Source organism: Bufo bufo, chromosome 8 (genome assembly GCF_905171765.1).
Source record: "Bufo bufo chromosome 8, aBufBuf1.1, whole genome shotgun sequence".
NCBI lineage: Eukaryota > Metazoa > Chordata > Amphibia > Anura > Bufonidae > Bufo > Bufo bufo.
The window spans coordinates 19,252,335-19,275,563 of NC_053396.1; the positions used below are offsets into that span (position 1 = coordinate 19,252,335).

The 23,229-nt window shown below is 44.9% G+C and overlaps 1 protein-coding gene across 4 annotated transcripts in view; it reads left to right on the top strand.

Annotated features, from left to right (window-relative positions):
- The window catches only part of ITIH6 (inter-alpha-trypsin inhibitor heavy chain family member 6), a 41,066-nt gene that overhangs the window by 7,705 nt on the left and 10,132 nt on the right, over nucleotides 1-23,229 (top strand). For 3 of the 4 annotated variants that reach the window (XM_040404940.1, XM_040404941.1, XM_040404939.1), the window contains 5 exons: nucleotides 14,624-14,778; nucleotides 20,468-20,578; nucleotides 21,955-22,202; nucleotides 22,289-22,458; nucleotides 22,546-22,662. In XM_040404940.1, the coding sequence (XP_040260874.1) occupies nucleotides 14,624-14,778; nucleotides 20,468-20,578; nucleotides 21,955-22,202; nucleotides 22,289-22,458; nucleotides 22,546-22,662 (801 nt within the window). Of the gene's footprint in view, nucleotides 1-14,623; nucleotides 14,779-18,690; nucleotides 18,947-20,467; nucleotides 20,579-21,954; nucleotides 22,203-22,288; nucleotides 22,459-22,545; nucleotides 22,663-23,229 lie in introns of those variants that run through there. The other variant, XM_040404942.1, reaches the window with a different exon arrangement.

Sequence of the window (23,229 nt, forward strand, 5' to 3'; positions counted from 1 at the left end):
TGTGGCACATTATAGCACCCCAACAGAGCCATATACCACAGTCCATCACAAAATACCCCAGCAGTGCAAAAAATACATACCCAAAAGCTTCCACTGACCAGCTGTGAGGAGGACTCAGGGGGGCCCCTGGGCATCGGCCCACCGGGAATTTTCCCTGTAAGGTCTATGGCAAATCCGCCCCTGCCAGCATTCACAGTCCTGAATTTACTTACAGCAGGCTGTTGCAGGGCCTGGTAGGCTGGTTGGTCACAATATCTGGCCACGATTTACTCCAGAGTATCAGGTCTGGTGCAACCACTCTACAGTCTCCAGGCCAAAAGTAGCCTCAATCCACTTGCGTTATCTGCACCAGTCTCCTCTCCTGGAGCAAGTGCTTACTCCAGAGGCCCAATCAGAGACATCGGTCCAGAACAGGCCCACAACAAAGGCAGAGGTCTGCAACTCCGTCTCTTCCTTTATCACTGGCCCAACTCCAACCCTCGATCCTCCTCACTGCTGGCTAACTAGTGACAGGTGCACTTAGGCTCAACAGCCGTACACTGACCATGAGGATCTCTGAGCTCCTCTAATTGATAATCTGAGCCTGCCTAAGACTTAACTTGTGTAGAGCAATGTTACAGCATCCACACGTATGACCACCACTACGGTCTTAAAGGGAGTCTGTCATCAACATTTCACCTATGTAACCCTTCCCATAGGTTTCTAGCATCCTTACAGTTAATAAAAACGTTACCTTTAGCATCAATCCTGGACTTATAAAACCGGCAAAAAACATCTTTGTAGCATATGCAAATGAGGGCTCGCAAGTGCCCAGGGGCGGCGTTACCCTCATAGGTGCCCTGCTAGCTCAGCCTTTTCTTCGCTTCCCCCCGCCCCTTCCTTCCCCTCTGACCACCTTTCTACTAACTTGTTGTTTCGCCGAGATCCCGCGCCTGCGCACTCAGTCCGTCGTCCGGCGCATTAATTAATGTATTTAATGTAATTAATGCGCATGCGTCCGCTTCGCACCGTTAGCTGGCGCATGCACAATAATTACTGTGATGCCGTTTAAGGAATGGCCATCGCAGTGCGCATGCGCCGGACGACGGACTGAGTGCGCAGGCGCGGGATCTCGGCGAAACAACAAGTTAGTAGATAGGCGGTCAGAGGGGAAGGAAGGGGCGGGGGGAAGTGAAGAAAAGGCTGAGCTAGCAGGGCACCTACGAGGGTAACGCCGCCCCTGGGCACTTGCGAGCCCTCATTTGCATATGCTACAAAGATGTTTTTTGCCGGTTTTATAAGTCCAGGATTGATGCTAAAGGTAACGTTTTTATTAATTGTAAGGATGCTAGAAACCTATGGGAAGGGTTACAAAGGTGAAATGTTGATGACAGACTCCCTTTATTAAGGGCACAATACACTCAAAAACACAGTGCCCAAAATAAAATGCATGTTCGTCTTCACACATATATCTCTGCCCAGCACAATAGGTGGCATATTTCAGCACACGTAACATAACATACTGGTGGTCACCAGTTACTCCACTGGCAGTTTGTTTGAAAGGAGTAGTTATGTGCTCCACAAGTCCACCCCTTTACACTCTACACCCTCTCCAGAGGTGTAAATCTGTAACAGAACCCCCCCAAATACCATTTATAATGTGGCAGAAGAGCTTTTGGACCCCTTTAGGCACCAGGGTCTGGTTGCAACTGCTATTTCTGCACTTCCTATAGCTGCGCCCCTGAGCATCCCTAATGTCACGGATGTGGTGTGGGTGGAAAACGCCACACCGAGCACAGGAGGGAAGGGGATAGGAACGAGGCCTGGAAACTAGGGTAAAGGAGAAGGTCACCTCCTAGAACAACCCTAATCCAAGTCCTTACTAACTATCAGTATGAACTGACCTTGATGGTAGGAAAGTAGTTCACACACAGGAACCTAGAGCCCTAACACACCCTGTAGGGCCCTGGTATAGTGACAGGACTTGAGACAACCTATTCCTCCACCAGAAGGATGAACAGGAGTCTCCCTCAGGCCTGGATAGAACAGACGGGAATACAACAAACAAAATACAAATAGGAAAGACGACACTTAGCTCAACCGAGAACCAACAACCAGCTAGCCCAGAGTCCAGAAACTGAAGCTATAAACCGCACCCCAAGAAGGGGTAAGCAGTAATAAATAGGGGAAGTTAAATGACCAAACCAACAACACCTGCCAGAGGTGTGTTCATTACTAAAACAACACAGACACAAATGATCCACAAGGAACCATTCAGATTAACCCACATGTTGCCAGTCTCTCTGATCTCCTGGCCCCTGTCATGGGAGTGTCCGTGACAGTACTCCCCCTTCTACGGGTGACCTCTGGGTATCCAGGGCCGAGCTTATCCAGGGGAGACTTGTGAAAGGCTTTCACCAAGCGACTGGCATTCATGTCGGATGCGGGTACCCACATCCTCTCTTCTGGTTCATAACCCTTCCAGTGGACAAGATACTGAAGAGATCCACGGAGAACTCGAAAGTCGATTATCTTGGCGATCTTAAATTCCAAACTACCATCCACAATGACAGGAGTGGGTGGCAAGGAAGACGGCTTCAAAGGTTCAACATATCTCTTTAACAAAGATTTGTAAAACACAAATTTTCAGGGCCTGAGGAAGTTCAAGATGAAACGCTACAGGATTAATAATGGCAGTGATCTTATATGGACCAATAAATATTGGACCCAACTTCCAGGAAGGTACCTTCAACTTAATGTTTCTTGTGGACAGCCACACAGAATCACCCACTCTTAAGTCCGGACCATTCATATGTTTCCTGTCAGCCACACGTTTATACTTGTTGCCCATATTCTTAAATTTTTTTTAAATTTTTCACCATATTGATGACAATGATGATGAAAAACGTTCTTCTTCAGGGATACCAGAAGTAACAGAACCAGAAAATGGGCCAAACTGCGGGTTAAACCCATATGCCCCAAAAAATGGTGACTCACCAGTGGACTCCTGACTACGATTGTTTATGGCAAACTCTGCCAAAGACAAAAAGGAAGACCAGTCCTCCTGGTTCTCAGATACAAAACATCTCAAGTAAGTCTCCAGACTCTGATTAGTGCGCTCCGTCTGTCCGTTCGACTGAGGATGAAAAGCATAAGAAAAGGTACCCAGTCGAGTACAGAACGCTTTCCAGAATCTGGAAACAAACTGAATCCCACGATCCGAGACCACGTCAGAGGGAATGCCATGGAATTTCACAATGTTGTCAATAAATACTTGTGCAAGTGTTTTAGCATTAGGTAGGCCCGGCAAAGCAATAAAGTGCACCATTTTACTAAAGCGATCAACTACAACCAGAATAACTGTTTTTCCTGAAGAGTTAGGTAGATCAGTGATAAAATCCATGGATACATGAGTCCATGATCTGGACAAGATAGGCAATGGAAGTAAAGATCCGGAAGGCCCAGTATTTGTCACCTTAGCACGTGCACAGATAGTACAGGCTGACCTATAGTCCTAAACATACTTACGCCACCCCGGCCACCAGAATCTACGAGATTTGAGGTCAGCACTGGATCTGCACAATGATGTTCCTCAAACACCTTGTGACACAATTCAGGTGGCACAAATAGTTTCCCAGAGGGACATGAATCTGGTGCATCTCCCTGAGCCTCTAAAACCTTCACCTAAAGATCATGGTAAAGAGCGGATATCACTACCCCTTTAGACAGTATTGGACTTGGGTTTTCAAAATCACCACCTCCAGGAAAACTACATGACAAGGCATCCGCCTTGACGTTCTTAACCCAGGACGATAGGTGACAGTGAAATTGAATCTGGTGAAAAACAATGACCGTCTGGCCTGCCTCGGGTTCAGTCGTTTGGCCGACTCCAGGTAAGCCAGATTTTTGTGATCAGTGAACACCGTGATCGGATGAATCGCCCCTTCCAACCAATGACGCCATTCCTCAAAAGCCAACTTAATGGCCAGTAACTCTCTGTTCCCCACATCATAATTTCTCTCAGCGGGAGAGAGTTTTTTTTAGAGAAAAATGCACATGGTCGCCATTTACCAGGTGACGGGCCTTGTGATAAAATTGCTCCTACCCCCACCTTGGACGCGTCCACTTCCACAATGAAAGGTTGTGATACATCCGCCCGCACCAATATTGGGGCAGAAGAGAAGCATTCCTTAATCGCAGAAAAGGCTCACAATGCCAAAACAGACCATACAGAGACATCCATCCCTTTCTTAGTCATGTCAGTTAAGGGTTTTACTATTGTCGAATAATTCTGAATACATTTTTGGTAATAGTTGGTGAACCCTAAAAACCGCATAAGAGCCTTCAGATTTTCGGGTCGATCCCAGTTCAATACAGCACAGACTTTCTCTGGATCCATTCGAAAACCCGAAGATGACAGCAGGTAGCCCAAGAACTGCACCTCCTGTTCAGCAAAAACACACTTTTCCAATTTTGCATACAATTTATTATTTCTTAGGATCTGTAACACCTGTCTCACATGATCCTGATGTGTTTCCACATCTGGAGAATAAATTAGAATGTCATCTAAATACACGACTACAAACCCCCCCACCAGGTGATGAAAGATGTCATTCACAAAGTGTTGGAACACCGCTGATGCATTGGTCAACCCGAAAGGCATGACCAGGTTCTCAAAGTGCCCCTCAGGAGTATTAAAAGCCGTCTTCCATTCATCCCCTTCCTTGATCCTAACCAGATTATATGCCCCCCTTAGGTCCAACTTGGAGAACACCTTGGCGCCAATAATATGGTTAAACAAATCGCAAATCAAAGGAAGAGGGTAAGGATCACGGACAGTAATCTGATTGAGTTCACGGAAATCCAGAAAACCGAAGACCTCAGTTTTTTTTTTTTTTAACAAAAATGAACCCTGCTGCCACTGGAGACTTGGAAGGTCTTTTATGTCCTTTGGCCAAACTCTCGGCAATATGTTCTCTCATGGCCTGTCTTTCAGGTTCAGAAAGGTTATACAACCTAGATTTAGGCAAATTAGCTCCGTGAATAAGATTGATAGGACAATCATATTACCGATGTGGAGGTAAATCCTGACATCCACTCTCAGAAAACATGTTGGCAAACTCAAATATAAAAGAGGGTAAATTCTTGGTAGTTACAACAGAAAAAGATGTATTAAGACAATTGTCAATGCAATAATCACCCCAATCCAGAATCTGTCTAGCTTGCCAATCAATAGTTGGATTGTGCTTGCTAAGCCACGGTAAACCCAGAACCACCGGTGCAGGGAGACCTTCCAAAACAAAACACAAGATAAATTCTTGATGAAAGTCACCCACTGTTAATCTGATATCATGCACTTGAGACAAACACTTCTGAGCAAGCGGTGCAGAATCAATAGCGAATACGGGAATGTTTTTTTCTAATACACTTAGTGACAACCCATGCATACGGACAAACTGAGCATCAATCAGGTTCACCCCTGCCCCACTGTCGATAAACACCTCAATCCCCACAGTCTAGGACTCTAGCGCCACCTCAGCAGTCAGGAGAAATCGGCAGTAAAAGACAAATGCACATTTTTTGACTCTCCTCTCATTCCTCCAAGAGTCAAATGAGAATTAAATGTCTTTTTTCTCTCCTTTTTCCATTGCATGTCTGGACATACATTGATAAAATGTCCCCTTTTTCCGCAAAAAAACCCCACACTCCCTTCCTATTACCAGTGGATCCAGGGTAGCTCCCCCTAACTGCATAGGTTCGTCTCCCAACCCAAACCCAGGAGTAGCTTCACCCAAAGTGTCAGAGGAAGACAATACGTTATGTAATAGAACGTCCTGAGAGAGTGGGCCCTTTGATCTCTCTCTCAGGTGTCTATCAATACATACAGCAAGAGACATCGCGGCTTCCAAAGACGCAGGATTCTCATGAAAAGCCAAAGCGTCCTTCAGCCTCTCAGATAATCCCGCCAAAAAACATGGTGCCAAAAAACAGGGCAACTGCCCACATCCCACAAGTGCCCAGTAGCCACAGAGCCCCCATACAACAGACCACAGCAGTCCACACTGAAATATTAGCACACAAGCGGCTTATCCAGTGATCTGAGGAAGGCTATATGCCTAAAAACGTTTAATGTAAACTGGAAAACCGCCTATGCAAAAAAATACTGCACTTAAAGCAAATAAGTGGAATTCAGGAGTCTTTCTCTACATCTCAGATAATCCCTGACAGAACTGACTACGGAGAGACGGATCGTTCCACTCAGTATCCGTAGCCCACCTCCTAAATTCAGAGCAATAGATCTCCGCAGAATGCTCTCCCTGACGCAGGCCATGTAACTTGGTCTCGGCCAGGGCAGTCGGATCTGGTCATCATAGATGAGACCCAAAGCTCTTAAAAATTCTTCCACCGATCGGAGGGACTGTGATCCAGTCGGCAAAGAAAAAGCCCAAGACTGGGCGTCCCCTTTAAGCAATGAAATAATCACACCCACCCTCTGACTCTCATTACCAGAAGAGTGTGGACGTAGCCTAAAGTACAATTTGCACGTTTCCCTGAACCGAATGAAATTATCACTTCACCCCGAGAATCTATCCAAGAGGGCAACTTTAGGTTCAGGACAGGCCTGGTAACCACCACTAGGATCAGCCAACAGTGGTCTCTGGATCTGTGAGATGGTCGTGCGGAGGTCAGCTACCTCCAGAGACAGCCCCTGCAGCTGTCCGGCCAGTGCAGCGATAGCATCCATGGCTGAACTGATACAGACAAACAAAAATGACGGTTATAATGTCACGGATGTGGTGTGGGTGGAAAACTCCACATCGAGCACAGGAGGTAGGGGGATAAGAACAAGGCCTGGAAACTAGGGTAAAGGAGAAGGTCACCTCCTAGAACAACCCTAATCCAAGTCCTAACTATCAGTATGAACTGACCTTGATGGTAGGAAAGTTCATACACAGGAACCTAGAGCCCTAACACACCCTGTAGGGCCCTGGTATAGTGACAGGACTTGAGACAACCCTTTCCTCTACCAGAAGGGTGAACAGGAGCCCCCCACAGGCCTGGATACAACAGACAGGGGAATACAACAAACAAAATACAAATAGGAAAGACGACACTTAACTTCACGTGGAGCAAAGGCAGCGCCAGGAGCTTAACCGAGAACCAACAACCAGCTAGCCCAGAGTCCAGAAACTGATGCTATAAACCGCACCCCTTAAAGGGGTAAGCGGTAATAAATAGTGGAAGTTAAATGACCAAACCAACAACACCTGCCAGAGGTGTGGTCATTACCAAAACAACACAGACACAAATGATCCACAAGGAACCATTCAGATTAACCCACTTGTTGCCAGTCTCTCTGATCTCCTGGCCCCTGTCACGGTAGTGTCCGTGACACCTACATTAGTTGTTTCCTCAAGCCTCCCAATAAGTTTAAAGTTAACCCTTAAGGCTTTCTTGGACTCATCTTGAAGTTTTATGATTTGTTCCTCCCATGCTTCCTGTTGCCTGAAGCATTCCTCTGTATTATGTTGGCTTCTCAGGTCCGCCGCAGGCATGGGTGCTGTTCCACTCGCCCTGTGTCTGTTGCAATTCCAGCACTCCAGCAGTGACCTGGGCTTCGGTGTCCTATGTGAATATTAGAAACTTTCTTCATCGATCCTCCCCTCATGCTGCAGTACTGCAAGGGTTAATCCTCATTTTGCTCTGTTCAGCTGCTGTTCCAATTGCTAATCAGCTGCTGGTATATATGCCTAGCTGTTTGTCTCATTCTTTGCTTGAACAATAATGTTCCTAGTTTGCTAGTACCTTGCTAAGGTGTTTGTACCTGTTGTCTGCCCATGTACTGACCTCTGCCTGTTTACCGGATTCTGACCCTCCGCTGTCTGACCTGTGCCTGTTTACCATAGTGACCCTCTGCTGCTAGGCGTGACCTCAGACTTGTTTCACATATACGCATGTAATCTACTTCTGTCTCTGACTCTTGTGGGTCAGCTGTCAACCACACTGGGACTACTCCAGGAGGTAGTGGCCTGGTGGCTCCCCTTCAGTAAAGTCCAGATCCCTGTACAGCGGTTGGTTGACACAGTGGTTACATACCCACTGCTGTAACATCTTGTAGTATGGAGAGGTAGACTTTTGTACATCAGACAGAATACATAGATGAATTACTGTGACTATTTCTGCGCATGTACTCAAACTGTAGTCACCCAAACAGGGATTACGATGGCTACTAGGAAACATAAAATCCACCGAAAAAAGTGGAGCTGCGAGAATACCATAGACTCTCCTTATACTGGAACTTTTTGAGTTTAAAGGGGTTGCTGTCCATATTTAAATTTTATGACCTGTGTAATAGGTCTGACCTTTGGGACTCCTAACCATTACTGAGAACAAGGGGCACCAAGCTCCCCAAAATAAAGGGCATGTTCCTTATTTTGGGATTCTGGTCTTTTTCCAGGGTGAATTTTTTTTTCTACAATTTTTGACGTGCAAGAAGAGATGCTATAGGGAACATATTCTAAGAACCCCTTGCAAATGGGATGTGGCCTTTGCAGAAGAGGGATGCAAGCTCAATTTCTAAGGAATGGAGATGGGATTAACTATCCACATGCACGAGATGGCCTGACCATTTGGGCAATGCTCTAAGACCCAAGGTCAGTGGGGATCCTCAGACAAATATGGAACTTATTACCGGGTGAATGAGGGGGTATGCTGATGCAATTTAATTCAGGATAGGGTATGGGGTTGATTTTATGGTCTTCCTCTAGAATATGTATGTTCCTGATGAATGCAATCTTTACAAACCAGCAAAGAACTTATAATCAGCTGTGATTAAAGTGACATCAGCGCTGAAATATGTTTTTTCCCTAAGCATCTCAACATGTATCGGCGGACATATTATTATTGCTTCTACTCATGCCATCTTGCATGCATATAGGGTACTGACTCTCATACTAATTATATAGTACCTCTTGCAAAGATCTGTGCGCCCTTCAACTAAGAGAAACATTTCAGGAATGTGAGGTGGACAGGATGTTTACACGACAACCTTGCGGTCCTCGCCTGATGGAAGAAAAAGTATAAAAGTCCCAATCACTGAAGTTTCCCACTGTCCCAGTCCTCTATGAATAGACATGCAGAACGTGGTCACCTAACCTTTCATAATTTTGAAGCCGCTTATCATCCAAGCATCCCATGGCTGTAAAATAATCAACGATCCTTGCCTGTCACGAGAGTGTCAAGAACCACGCCTGACTCCGTTATACCCGGGGTCAGGAAGTCGCAGCGGTTGGCTGCACGCTCTATGTAAGATAGGGATGTTTCCTTATGGTAGCTTTCTGGGTTTGCTTTGCAACCCTTTTTGGCTCACTCAGGGATCCGTAGCTTCTTCTCCTCAGCTGTTCCTTGTCCAGCACTCCCAACCTCCTTATATTCCCCTCTCACACTTCTCTGGTTGCCAGATATAGATCTTCCTGCCTGGACTTCTACACTGACCCTCTGGAGCTGTGTTGCTGCGTTCTTTGGTTGTTGGTCCAGAACGTTACCCTCCGGATCCCTGTTGGACCTTTGTGGTCTGCTGTGGTCGCCCACCTGGGTGTATGTGTTTGTCTGTATTGTCTGTCTTCTCCCTGGTGTTTCCCTCTTAGTGTCAGTGGTGCGGACTAGCGATCCCACCGGCCCGTTCACTATCTAGGGCTCATTTTAGGGAAAGCCAGGGTTTAGGCACGTGATCGCCGCACGGGTGAGGAACCCGTCTAGGGACGTCAGGGCAGTCAGGTGCCAGCCGCAAGGTGAGTCAGGGGTCACCACCTTTCCCTCTCCCTTGGGCAGGGCTTTCCCTTTTCCCTCCCTGTGCGTGACGCCGGTCATTACATTGCCTTTTCGATACCTGGATGGTGAATATATTCAATAGCTTATGACTTTATAGCCAAAGGAACCTTGTCTATATCCCTTGAAGGCATTAGCAGACAGGGTTCCATAGTTCAAGACTTGCTCGATTGGAGATTGGTTCCAAAGCGCATATCTTACTCTGGGAGACCCAGCACATCGGAACGTTACATGACCAGCCTATTAATTCATTGTGTGATACTTAATTTCCCCTGTGGGGGTGCTGCAGGAAAATTGAACAGTTTCTGTTGGTCTCCTCCCCAAGCTCATTTCTCATGGTCCAAGCAGCAGGATGCCATGTGATCAATGTATCTCTTGACTATCTTTCTAAAAAGTAAGGATGGTCCAAAGTACAGCACTCCATAAGGTCATGTTAAACTTACCCATTGGTACCCATAAAATACTTACTGCCAGGGAGTCACATGAGTCCCGAGGGATCACTGATATAAAATAATTCCAAGCAACAGGTCAAATGGGCCCATTGTCCATCACTAATCGTGATCAGTAAGGTTTCTCCACTGATGAGAAATGTATGCTCTTTCCTTCAAGGGGTTTTCCAGGAATATAGAGTACTTTGGTAGCCTATTCTGTTTGACTTGAATGAGGTTGTACCACCACGTGGCACAGTCACAGTCTATGAATATGGTGATGTATCAGGAAAAACTTTGTCAGGATTGTAGAGCTCGAGCAAGCTTAGCATCCCTTTTGTCCTGCCGATCGTTTAGGACCTAGGCTGTTAGATGTCCATTGATCACACAGTGATGTCCTATCCTGTGGATAGGCCATCGATGTGTATCCCTGTGTCTCATCCATTAGTTTTGCCTGGTATGGAAGGACTATTGTCCGGAGTCCACACTTATGAAAGGCCTAGTAATATCCTAATGTGTCATATCAGGAAGGTAGAGAAGCACACAACATGATGGGGTCACATTTACAGTCAGCTGCTATACGTTTAACTGAGTATATACCGTACATATTCCTGCATTCCCAGAATGTATATGGTGAAGAGTGACTAAGAAACATAGACAATCTTACCGATTCCTTGTTGCTACCATTACGAAGTTGCCTATGTGGGTCCATGCTGCCCTTCATTTCCTGCTCCCGTTTCAGCAGACAGGAAATGCTCACTCAGCCAATGACCGACTGAGGTGGGTCACTGCTGTGACCAGTGATTGGCTGAGAGGGCATTTCCAAGCATTTCCTGTTTGTCGAGACGGGAGATCAGTGAAGTATCGGTTCCTTTATGTTCTTAAGCCACTCTGAGCCCATTGCCACCAATTTTTTTGCTGGAAAACTCCTTTAACCACCATCATGGTCAAGTGCCAGGCCATATGTGCGACTGCACAGGTTGTACACCCCTATGGCCAGCCCTGGTCGTCAGCGAACAGTAACAGTCCCTCTGTTCTCAACATTTACAGATTATAGCCTGGTGCAGGATTCTAATAACAGTGTGCCAGTGAGGACTGGCAGTTACATAGGAGTAAGTGAAATCAAATATTCCCTTGTTCCCTGGAGAGCCTGAGGGAACAGCAGGTCAGAATCCTCAGTCTTTAGGACCTTGGACAAGCCAGATGATTTTCCAGTGGCTGTGTGTAATGAAGTCACGGTGGAGGAAGCAGGTGTTTAATGATTCCTCTGCCGCCGTAGAGTGGAGGCTGCAGGACTTTCATGTGTTTCTCCATAGACAGCTGTCTGACAGGTTAAACATATGGACACCAAAGAAAAGGCTGATTCTAGGAGGCAAAGGGGCAGCACTTTCTATGGCACTTTGTGCTAAGGAGGCTCGTAAGACATTATAGGACAAAAATAGGCAAAGAATCAGGGGAACAGTCACTGCAGAAAGTGGAAGGAATGAACATTTTCTCTAGCCATGCCCTCCAGAACACCTACAACAGAGATGCCCCTTACAGTGGCAGGTGTGCCAGCGTACTGTGTCAGAGATGTCCCAGATAATGCTAGGGAGGCTTTCTATACAAGAGATAGTCTATACAGTGTCACACTTAGGTCTCACGCACATGACTGTATGTATTTTCGAGTCCGCAAAACGTGGATCCGCATTTATTTTCCAACCCTTTGACTTCAGTGGGTCCATGATCTGCATTTTGCTGCCAAGCATAGGACATGTTCTGTCTTTCCGATCATCTGTGTGCTTTCTGCATCCGTATGTCAGCTCCAGAAAAAGATAGAATAAGGCTCCATTCAGACGTCCGTAACGAGTTTTGCGGATCCACAAAACACGAACAGCGGCATTTTGCGAACCGCCCATCGCCGGCACTAATAGAATATGCCTATTCTTGTCCGCAATTGTGGACAAGAATAGGACATGTTCTATTTTTTTCGGGAACTGAATTGAGGATCCGGAAGTGCGGGTCCGCATTTCCGTATCCGGGCAAAATGCCAAGCACGGACCCGTTGGTCCACACACAAAAATGTGGATGGCACATGGACAGCATCCGTATTTTGCAGATCTGAGATTTGCAGACTCCAAAAAAGACATGGTCATGCGCATGAAGCCTTTATCCTATAACGTGCCAGATATGCCAACATACATTGTCAGCTATACCATTGTCAGAGATGCCAGCATACTGTGCCAGATATGCCACCATACATTATCAGATATGCCAACATACATTATCAGATATGCCACCATACATTGTCAGCTATACCTCCATACATTATTAGATATGCCACCATACATTATCAGAGATGCCACCATACATTATCAGAGATGCACCCATACATCATCAGAGATGCACCCATACAGCATCTGCCACTCATGCCCCGCCTAGCCTGACTTACCCTCTCATGCCCAGATTTTTCTGTCTGATGTTCATGTCCAAATTTCATGTGGCTGAAAATAACATCATTTACATTACGGGGACTAGGGAGTAGATGCTTAAATTGTCACCACTACTTCCTTAAAATATTTTAATTTTTTTTTTTTCATTTGTAAAAACTGGAATCAAGAACCTTTTTTTTTTTTTTTTTTGCACTAATGACCCCAATACCATCAAGGTCATTACATTCTGACGCATGAAGCCATATATTTAACATGAAGTTTCACATTGTCACACGTGTCCACATACACACTGCATGGGAAATACCAGGACAAGGTTTGTTTGTAGTCCGTCACCATAGATACACATAGGTCTGCACAGGAGCTGCATACATAATGCTTTTGTGTCGAAAAGACTGATTGCAAAAGTGTTCATACCCTTAGTCTCCAGCTGGTCTCTACCCTCTGTGATTGGTGAATATCTATTACAGAGTCAGGGGATATTTATGCCAGCATTTTCTAAGACAAAGTAATATACTCCTACCCCTCTTCTCTTTGGTTGCAATTGCAGTAACCCAGAACTGGGATCCTGCAAAGGGTTTAATTTGGTACATTACTAAAATGATTCATGTTTTGTATTGCGCTTTGTATGTGTTCCCAAAAGCTGTCTGTAGGTGCCATTTTGACTCAGCAGAGGGACCTAGCTTTCTTCTCTTGAGCTTTTTAGTTAGTATTGCATCAGCCACTTCAGTTTAGCTCTGCCTGTCATTCAGGGCAGATGCCAGTTCAGCTCCAGGAGAAACATCATTCCTGTTGAGAGAACAATCCATGAGTGAAAGCTGGAGAAGACGTTCATAGACTGTCCAGGATCACAAGGCTGTTCATGCTAGCAACGCATTCAGTGTTTACGACTATAGACTTTGCAGCTTGTGGAAGGATTAACAGTTAACTTCACCTTTCACACTTCTATAACAGATTGGCTGACTGTTTGTAGGATTTGCACCCTGCCGTGGGAACTGCAATACTTATTTTTGAGAATTTTGCACACATGTGATCATCTTGGAAAGGTTGTAAAGTGTTTAGAAGGAGCTCAGGGACTACTACTCCTATTATCATCATTGCCGTTTGCCTATATGCAGACATTGCACTGTGACTTGCCTTGGAACTGTGTTTTGATACCGTTGGATGTACTACACCTCCCACTCTGTACTTTAGTAAAAAGAGCCATTTATTTTCTACAACTACTCTGGTTACTAAATCCAGCATCTGCAGCAAGCACCTAAAGAGTCGGAACGGAGGATCGGAGTGGTAGTGACCCCGACTAGAGGATGTGTCACAGTGGTCTCCCCCATGCCATCACTCCCTAGGTCCAGTGCAGTTCCCTCTGGGCACTCCTAATAGTTGGGGCTCCTGCTTGAAGGTAGTTTGGGGTGCCCTTGATGTTGGTGGTTGTATGTGGGCCTGGCAGAAGGTGTGGTAGGCGCTATGCGACACAAGGGCTAGCGAATTGTGTAGTAGGAATCAGTAACCAGGCCCAGTTCAACAAATAAAATGTCCTTCTTTACTTGAATGCAAATTAGGAGTGTAGTACATCCAACAACAGTCTGTACACAGTGCAAATCCTTTTCCTAGATGACTGTGCATGAGTTAGGCAGTGCTAGAAGCAATGGCCTTCTGATTACACTCTCTTGCTAAACTCTCTCTCTCTCGAATCTCTGGCTGGCAACTGTAGTCTATCAGTAATGCCTGCAATTCGCACAATGGCATGCAGGTTCAATGATACGACTGGCCAAGTCGTTCCTGATCTGTGTAGGGTGTCTTAACTTGTTACCTCTCCAAGCAGCAGGGTCTGAAAAGCTCATTCCTGTTCCCTATTATAGTAGGAAGGTACAGCTCTGGAGAACAAACTGCTGCTCTAAAAACTTAATTATGTATTAATATATGTGCATAATTATAACGAATATATTTGTTGTCTCCTAGTTGACGATCAGCAGTCTCCACATCCAATCTACCATAGTGTCCCGCTATGCCTTTACCAAGGTGCAGACTGTTATGGTCAACCCTCATGATGAATCTAAGGAGGCCATCTTTGATTTGGAGTTACCCAGCTCGGCATTCGTATCTAATTTCACGCTGTAAGTAGTGGGAATCTTCTTTGATATATTCTAGATTTCTGTAACTCAGGTCACCAAATGTTCAAAAAATTGCCTGATTTTCCTCCCAGGCTGCAACCTCTATTGAAGTGAATGGAAACCTTAGTTCAGGATTTTAGTGTTGATTTTTGGTTTCTGAATCCCCATAAAATCTGCCAACTCGCCACATTCCTTGAATGGTATTGGGGTTCCTACAACCCTGCGTAAAATGTCAAGTATTTTTTGTGTGCCGCTCCTTTAAATGGGGCTAAACCTTGTGCAGATCCATAGTATATCAAACTGCATATCCACAGCAGAAATCTAAGCATGGGACTCAGATCCCTGTAGGAAATACATGTCGAATTTGCATTATGTGAGCATACCCAAAGAAGTGGACCTTTCTACATACTTAGGCTCTTCGGACATATCTGTTTTAGTAAATGCCTATATTCCTTTTCTTAGATCTCTGCATAGTGTGGTTCCTCTATTATTCCTCCTTGAAATGTATGACTACATTTGCCTCTGGGTGTTATACACTCACCTAAAGAATTATTAGGAACACCTGTTCTATTTCTCATTAATGCAATTATCTAGTCGACCAATCACATGGCAGTTGCTTCAATGCATTTAGGGGTGTGGTCCTGGTCAAGACAATCTCCTGAACTCCAAACTGAATGTCAGAATGGGAAAGAAAGGTGATTTAAGCAATTTTGAGCGTGGCATGGTTGTTGGTGCCAGACGGGCCGGTCTGAGTATTTCACAATCTGCTCAGTTACTGGGATTTTCACGCACAACCATTTCTAGGGTTTACAAAGAATGGTGTGAAAAGGGAAAAACATCCAGTATGCGGCAGTCCTGTGGGCGAAAATGCCTTGTAGATGCTAGAGGTCAGAGGAGAATGGGCCGACTGATTCAAGCTGATAGAAGAGCAACGTTGACTGAAATAACCACTCGTTACAACCGAGGTCTGCAGCAAAGCATTTGTGAAGCCACAACACGCACAACCTTGAGGCGGATGGGCTACAACAGCAGAAGACCCCACCGGGTACCACTCATCTCCACTACAAATAGGAAAAAGAGGCTACAATTTGCACGAGCTCACCAAAATTGGACTGTTGAAGACTGGAAAAATGTTGCCTGGTCTGATGAGTCTCGATTTCTGTTGAGACATTCAAATGGTAGAGTCCGAATTTGGCGTAAACAGAATGAGAACATGTATCCATCCTCTGATGGCTACTTCCAGCAGGATAATGCACCATGTCACAAAGCTCGAATCATTTCAAATTGGTTTCTTGAACATGACAATGAGTTCACTGTACTAAAATGGCCCCACAGTCACCAGATCTCAACCCAATATAGCATCTTTGGGATGTGGTGGAACGGGAGCTTCGTGCCCTGGATGTGCCTCCCTCAAATCTCCATCAACTGCAAGATGCTATCCTATCAATATGGGCCAACATTTCTAAAGAATGCTATCAGCACCTTGTTGAATCAATGCCACGTAGAATTAAGGCAGTTCTGAAGGCAAAAGGGGGTCCAACACCGTATTAGTATGGTGTTCCTAATAATTCTTTAGGTGAGTGTATATTCTACTTTCCAACAGAGTGTGTCTTTACACAGTATGCAGGGACCAAACTCATTGACTAGGAGAATGAGAACACCCAGCAGTTAATTTAGTCATACATTTCCAGGACGAATAACAGAGGAACAACACAATACGGAGTTCATAGAAAAGATATTGTTATTTCCTATTGAATGCAGAACTAAAACAGACAGAAGAGCTGAAAGCTTCTCTTTCACTTAAAGCAGACTCAGAAGACACGAGGTTAGGGTTGGTAAAAATATGGATGACCGTCAGAGAGAGGCAAAAAGGAGGGAGGAGGGAATACTTGTTTACTGGTTGATTGCAGAACCAGAAGATTCAGTTCCATTAGTTCAAAATGAAACTTCCTTTTCTTAGTTCAAGTAGGAAGATCAGCTCTGGAGCACATAGTGCTGCTCATAAAATGTGAACTTCTGTGCACTTAGGAGCATATGAGATTGATGCATTGTATACCTGAGGAATTTACTCATGCCTGGCATTAATAAACCATCTAGATCTGCCGGTGAGAGTGTAAGTAGGCCTGTTGCTGTATAATCCTCACATGGAGAAGCTTGCTGTGGTTTAGGAAGAGCAGCTCTGAAGCACAAACTGCTGCTCTAACAAGTGGCCTTCTGTTGATTTAGGAGCATATGAGACTGATACATTGTATCCCCTAAGGAATTCATCCTTGCATGGCAATAATAAACCATCTAGATTTGCTGGTGAGAGTGTAAGCAGGCCTGTCGCTGTATAATCCTTAGGCCGGATTTCCGTTGTTCCGTGATCCGTGACCGTTTTTTCTTCCGTGGGTCTTCCTTGATTTTTGGAGGATCCACGGACATGAAAAGTGAAAAAAAAAACTAAGTCAAGTTTGCATTGAAAATGATAGGAAAAACGGACACGGATCACGGACGCGGATGACTATCTTGTGTGCATCCGTGATTTTTCACGGACCCATTGACTTGAATGGGTCCGTGAACCGTTGTCTGTGAAAAAAATAGGACAGGTCATATTTATTTCACTGACTGGAAAAACGGATCACGGACGCGGAAGCCAAACGGTGCATTTTCCGATTTTTCCACGGACCCATTGAAAGTCAATGGGTCTGCGGAAAAAAACGGAAAACGGAACAACGGCCGCGGATGCACACAACGGTCGTGTGCATGAGGCCTTATGCGGAGAGGGTTGCTGTTTTGTAGGAAGAGCAGCTCTTGAGCACAAACTGCTGCCCTAATAAGTGAACTTCTGTGCATTTAGGAGCATATGAGACAGGTGCACTTTATCCCCCAGGAATTTATTTATGCCTGAAAGGCCTCATGTACACGGCCGTTGTTTTGGTCCGCATCCGAGCCGCAGTTTTGGCGGCTCGGATGCGGACCCATTCACTTCAATAGTGTGCTGTCCGCATCCTTTGCTCCTTTCCGTGGTCCGCAAAAAAAATAGATAACCTGTCCTATTCTTGTCCGCGTTTTGCGGACAAGAATAGGCAGTTATATTAATGGCTGTCCGTGCCATTCCGCAAATTGCGTAACGCACACGGACGCCATCCGTGTTTTGCGGATCCGCGATTTGCGGACCGCAAAACACAGAACGGTCGTGTGCATGAGGCCAAAGTAATAAAACATTTAGATCTGCTGATTAGAGTGTAAGTAGGCCTGTTGCTGTATATCCTCACACGGAGAGGCTTGCTGCCATGTAGGAAGAGCAGCTCTGAAGCATAAACTGCTTCTCTAACAAGTGAACTTCTGTGCATTTAGGAGCATATGAGACAGGTGCACTTTATCCCCCAAGAATTTATTCATGCCTGACAGTAATAAACCATGGTGAGAGTGTAAGCAGGCCTGTCGTTGTATATCCTCATCTGGAGAGGGTTGCTGCTGTGTAGGAAGAGCAGCTCTGGAGCACAAACTGCTGCTCTAATAAGTGAATTTTTGTGTACATTTAGGAGCCTACGAGATTGATACATTGTGTCCCCTGAGGAATTCACTCATGCCTGGCAATAATAAACCGTCTAGATCTGCTGGTGAGAGTGTAAGTAGGCCTGTCGCTGTAAAATCCTCACGCGGAGAGGGTTGCTGCCGTTTTTCTTACAGCTTTGATGATTTTGGCCGCAAAATAATAATTCAAAAAATAACCTTGTGCTTTGAAGCACAGCTTGGAAAGTGACCAAGAACAAACTGAAAAGAGGAAAGAAACGGTGCAAGCCATCCTCGCACACAGCCCCCCGTCACAAGGGAAGGTTTTGTCACTGCAGCCAAGTTAATCTTGGCCGGCCCCTGTCCTCCTTGGGTTTACGCTGGCCGGCCGTCTATGCATGTCTCTCGGAGACTTCAGCTTGCCTGGAGACCCAGATACAGAGGAGCCGCTGTCTTCAGCCTCCTGATTCTTCTCTACAGAAGAAGGAATCAACATGGACTGCAAGATCAGTGACAAGCGATGACCAATCTGTGTCCTAATGTCCATCTCTAATGAATCCTAGCAACGGCTGAGATCAGGACACAGTGTGCTGGATAGTAAATTACCGCTGGGGAGAAAGATCATTCCTTTTATTCAGATGGAGGTCGCCCAGCAACAAAAGTGCTCTCCGAGGTATAATGATGGACATCCTGAATGGTGCGGCTATTGCAGTCTGTCCTAATTTTGCTTGAAAGAAAGGTGGTCTGTTCACTTAAAGAGGAGCTGTCAACTCTCCTGACACGTCTGTCTTAGTAAATACTTGGATTCCCCATGAAAAAAAAAAACTATTCTGGAGCATCTTTTCTGGTGCAGTTCCTCTGTTATTCCTCCATGAAATGCATGAATACATTCAAAACTAAGTATTACCATTCATCCTTTGTTCGAGGGGTGTGTCAGCAGAGTCAGCACTCATTGGACAGTGTGCAGGGGCCCCCCCCCCCCCCCCCATAAAAGTACTAATAAATTCCTAGGAGGAATAACAGAGGAACAGCGCAATACACAGGGACATCAATCATTATTTCATGAGGAATGCAATCAGGGGAGGTGGCAGGACCTCTTTCAAGCACACGTAATGTTATAAAGCAACTTTCCATAAATGGATAGTACAGGTGACTATAAGAAACTTTGTAATATACGTTGTTAAAGAAGAATGCTTCTATCTGCTTTTATCAGGCTGCTTTGCTCTTTCCTAGTTTTAACACTGATGTCTATGGAGTGAGCAGGGGAAGGAGGAGGCTGCTGGATTAGAGACACACAAACTGCAGTTTCCAAACTAAGCTACACTCACTTAGCACATTTGACTCTACTATATCTAGTAGTAGCAGCCTCCTTTCTCCATAGACTTGTATGTGAGTCTGCAGACTGAGAGCTATTAGAGATAAGAGTGTAAGAAACGTGAAAGAGGAGGGAAAGCACCCTGAAAAGCCCAGGGGAGCATGATTCTTTAATAAGATATATTACAAACATTCTTATATTCTGTGTTTATTCATTTCTGAAAACGCGTTTATAACTGGAGGTACACTTTAAAGGGATTATTAGGTTTTGATGATGGGGGTCAATGTAATTCAGGATGAAGGGCGTTTAATGCTGTCACTTGGGATCTCCCATCCCCACCAAAAATTGTCATAGGGCAAATTTTTCCGTCACCGGGTCACCGAAAGAGTCTCTTCCCCTGTCTACCTGTCACATCCCTCTCACTGTGTCCAGACATGATTAATCTATGTAAGTAGAGTGTGCAAAGAGAGTCCCCCAGTGATCAGCTTTAATCTTTGGGGGGACCGGACAGTAAGTGTACAATTCCCCTGCAGCGCCACCACAGGAAAAATTATGCATTAAATTTTACCCACTAAACTAAAATGAATGTCTTGTTCATGTATAGCCTAGACATGTGGAGTCCTCCAAAAGAAAAGACACTCTTTATAGGCACTTTCCATTCAGGCAGTGTTTTAATGGGAATTCAAAAATTTGAGAATAAATAGGCTTAAACAGGCTAAGTGATAATAATATTTCAAATGCAGGCAGATAGATGAATTTGGGGTGGAGGACCCACCTATATTACCTCAGAATGCCTAAATATGGTGATGGGTGTTTGAGAATGGATTTAGTAAATCAGACAAGTTCTTTAAGTGTCATGTTTGAATCCTGTACTTGCAGCACAGTTAATGGTAAGACCCATGTAGCGGAGGTCAAGGAAAAGCACCAGGCCAAGAAGATGTACGATGAAGCGAGACGTCAGGGAAAGACTACAGCTCATGTTGGCACAAGGTAAGAACATCAGTGGTAAGATAATAATATGTCTCACAGACTCAACTTCTCTTTTCTGTATGTCTGAGGACATGATTGTATCTAGACATCTAGAGGAAGGAAGGTTCATAAGCCGGCATAGAAAAGGATTCTTGACTGTAAGAGTAGTGAGGCTATGGAACTTTCTGATGGAGGAGGTTGTGATGGTGAACTCACTAAAAGAGCTCAAGAGGGGCCTGGTTACCTTTCTTAAAGAGGTTATCCCATAATAGATGTAAAAATGAAAACCCGACATCTGTTACTAACAAAGCTAGAACCAGCCCTGTACCTCACATGGATCCAGAGATCTCCCCATTCATTGCTCTAGTTGTTCTGCTAGATTTATTTCAGGCTGACAGCTTAAGGGGCGTGTCCTTTCTCAGGGGGGTGTCCTTTCTGCTGTAGCTGTTTCCCTGTAAAAGCCACATCTTCTAACAGAGGATATAGCTGGTGACAGTTGAAGTTTTAAACTGAGCATGTGCGACCACCTCAGTGAGGTGGACAAGAAATTAGAAAAATACCAAACAGCAGGTGACACTATAAAGATACATTTTATTGAATAGCTCAGTGGCTATACTACATTTTTAATTACATGAAATTACAAAAGTATTCAGATCCAGGTGCTGATTTAAAAAATGTAGACTATTTTTCGTGGCACAACCTCTTTAAGGTTAACAGTTTTACAAGTTATGGTTAGTAGATTTCTGGAGAAGGGCGGTTGATGCCATATTGGAATGTCAGGAAGGAATTTTTTTACCCCAAGATGAGGAAAATTGGCTTCTACATCATGGGGGGTTTTGCCTTCCTCTGGATCAACATGGCAGGATAATAGGTTGAACTGGGTGGACGGATGGCTTTTTTCCCATCTGAACATTCCCTTTCAATATGACTTATTAAGGCATATGGACATCATAAAAGCAGGTCCTACCCTGGTAGACCCAACACCACCATCTATTATATGGACACTCAGTCATTTGAAGCAGAAATGAGCAACCACACAGATGACCTTCAGGGGTTAGAGAATATGGACTTGCATCATTCAGTTAATCACTAGGAAGGACTGTTTCATTCTAAGTATAGGCTTTAAAGATGGGACAATCCCTTTAAGGATTCTGACCACCCAATGAATAATTGTCTGATCCCTCTAAGCAGCTGTCCAAAAACTTTCAGCAAGTGACATGTCCAAATGTATGACATATGTTGGTTTACACCACCAGTAGTTCCACACCAGACCCTAGGAGGCAAGATGGTAGCTGCTCCCCAGTACTAGAGCAATAATAAGAGAGCACTAGGGGGCAGGACTTCATGTCCCTCCACTGAGGTTCCATAGTAATGTGTTTAGCCCTCCATACTCACAGGGATCGAGAGACCGAGAAGTTCCGCGTTTCTGCGAACGTCGAGGCTGGTGGAGAAATTACCTTCACATTGACCTATGAAGAACTGCTGAAAAGGCAACTGGGGAAGTATGAGCACTCTGTTAGTGTGAGGCCTGGTCAGATAGTCCAGAACCTCACCGTGCAGGTGACAATCTCGGAAAGGACAGGGATAGAGTACGTTCGAGTGCTACCTCTACGGTCCAGTCGTCTGCTTACTAATAATGTACGAGGTGGGTATAAATAACTGAACGGAAAGCTAAGGTGACACCAAATCCACTGATTTTGGTTGCAAAATATCTATGATTTGTTCTTGCAGGTGAAGCAGCAGCACCCCCATCTACTGAGATAGAGAAGAGTCCACACTGTGCCCGAATCACCTTCCAGCCAACACCCGAGGAACAGGCTGCCCAGTCCAACACTGGGATCGCTGCCGATTTTGTCACCCAGTATGATGTGACCTTGAAAGACCTTGCAGGTGATGTTCAGGTAAGTAATGTGATATCGAGACTCCTAGACCTACAGTACATGACTTAACGTGAAGCCATTCAGCATATTTCATCTTGATCACCTTAGATCTACAATGGTTATTTCGTTCACTACTTCGCTCCACGTGGACTTCCTGCTATCCAGAAGAACGTGATCTTTGTTATAGACCTCAGTGGGTCAATGTTTGGCACCAAAATGAAACAGGTGAATTTTTGGGTGAACTTGTTTAAAGTGCTATCAATGTCTGCTCCATTGACCAAACCAAACAGTGGCAAATGGACCCCATTGACTATAATGGTGTTCGTTCAGTTTCTGGACAAAAAAGTCCACTTGTTGAATCTGCAGTGGAGATACCTAAATGTGCCTTCAACACGGATGTGAAAGTATGGTTAATTTGGCTATTACTTCTCCATTTTTAGTGACATTTCTATCTTCAGTCAGGACTTGAGTAAACCAATATGAATCATTTTAACACTGTGCGTCACATTACCGTTTGCTATTTTTGCTAGTTATGTTGGAAATTGTACTATTTATGGTGGTGGTGGTACTGTATATCCACATGACACTCTTATTTTGGAAACCATACTGCGTGGAGCCTATAATTACGTCCCATAAATTAAACCCAGTCTTGGGGCTGTCTGACAAACTCATTGAAAAGACTGAGGTTGCTAGGCAGTTTTCTGTAGCAACCACATGACTCAGCTACTCATCCCAATGTTGGCTTGGCACTGGCTTCTATTTGTAAAGCATGTACCACCTTTCTGTAGACCG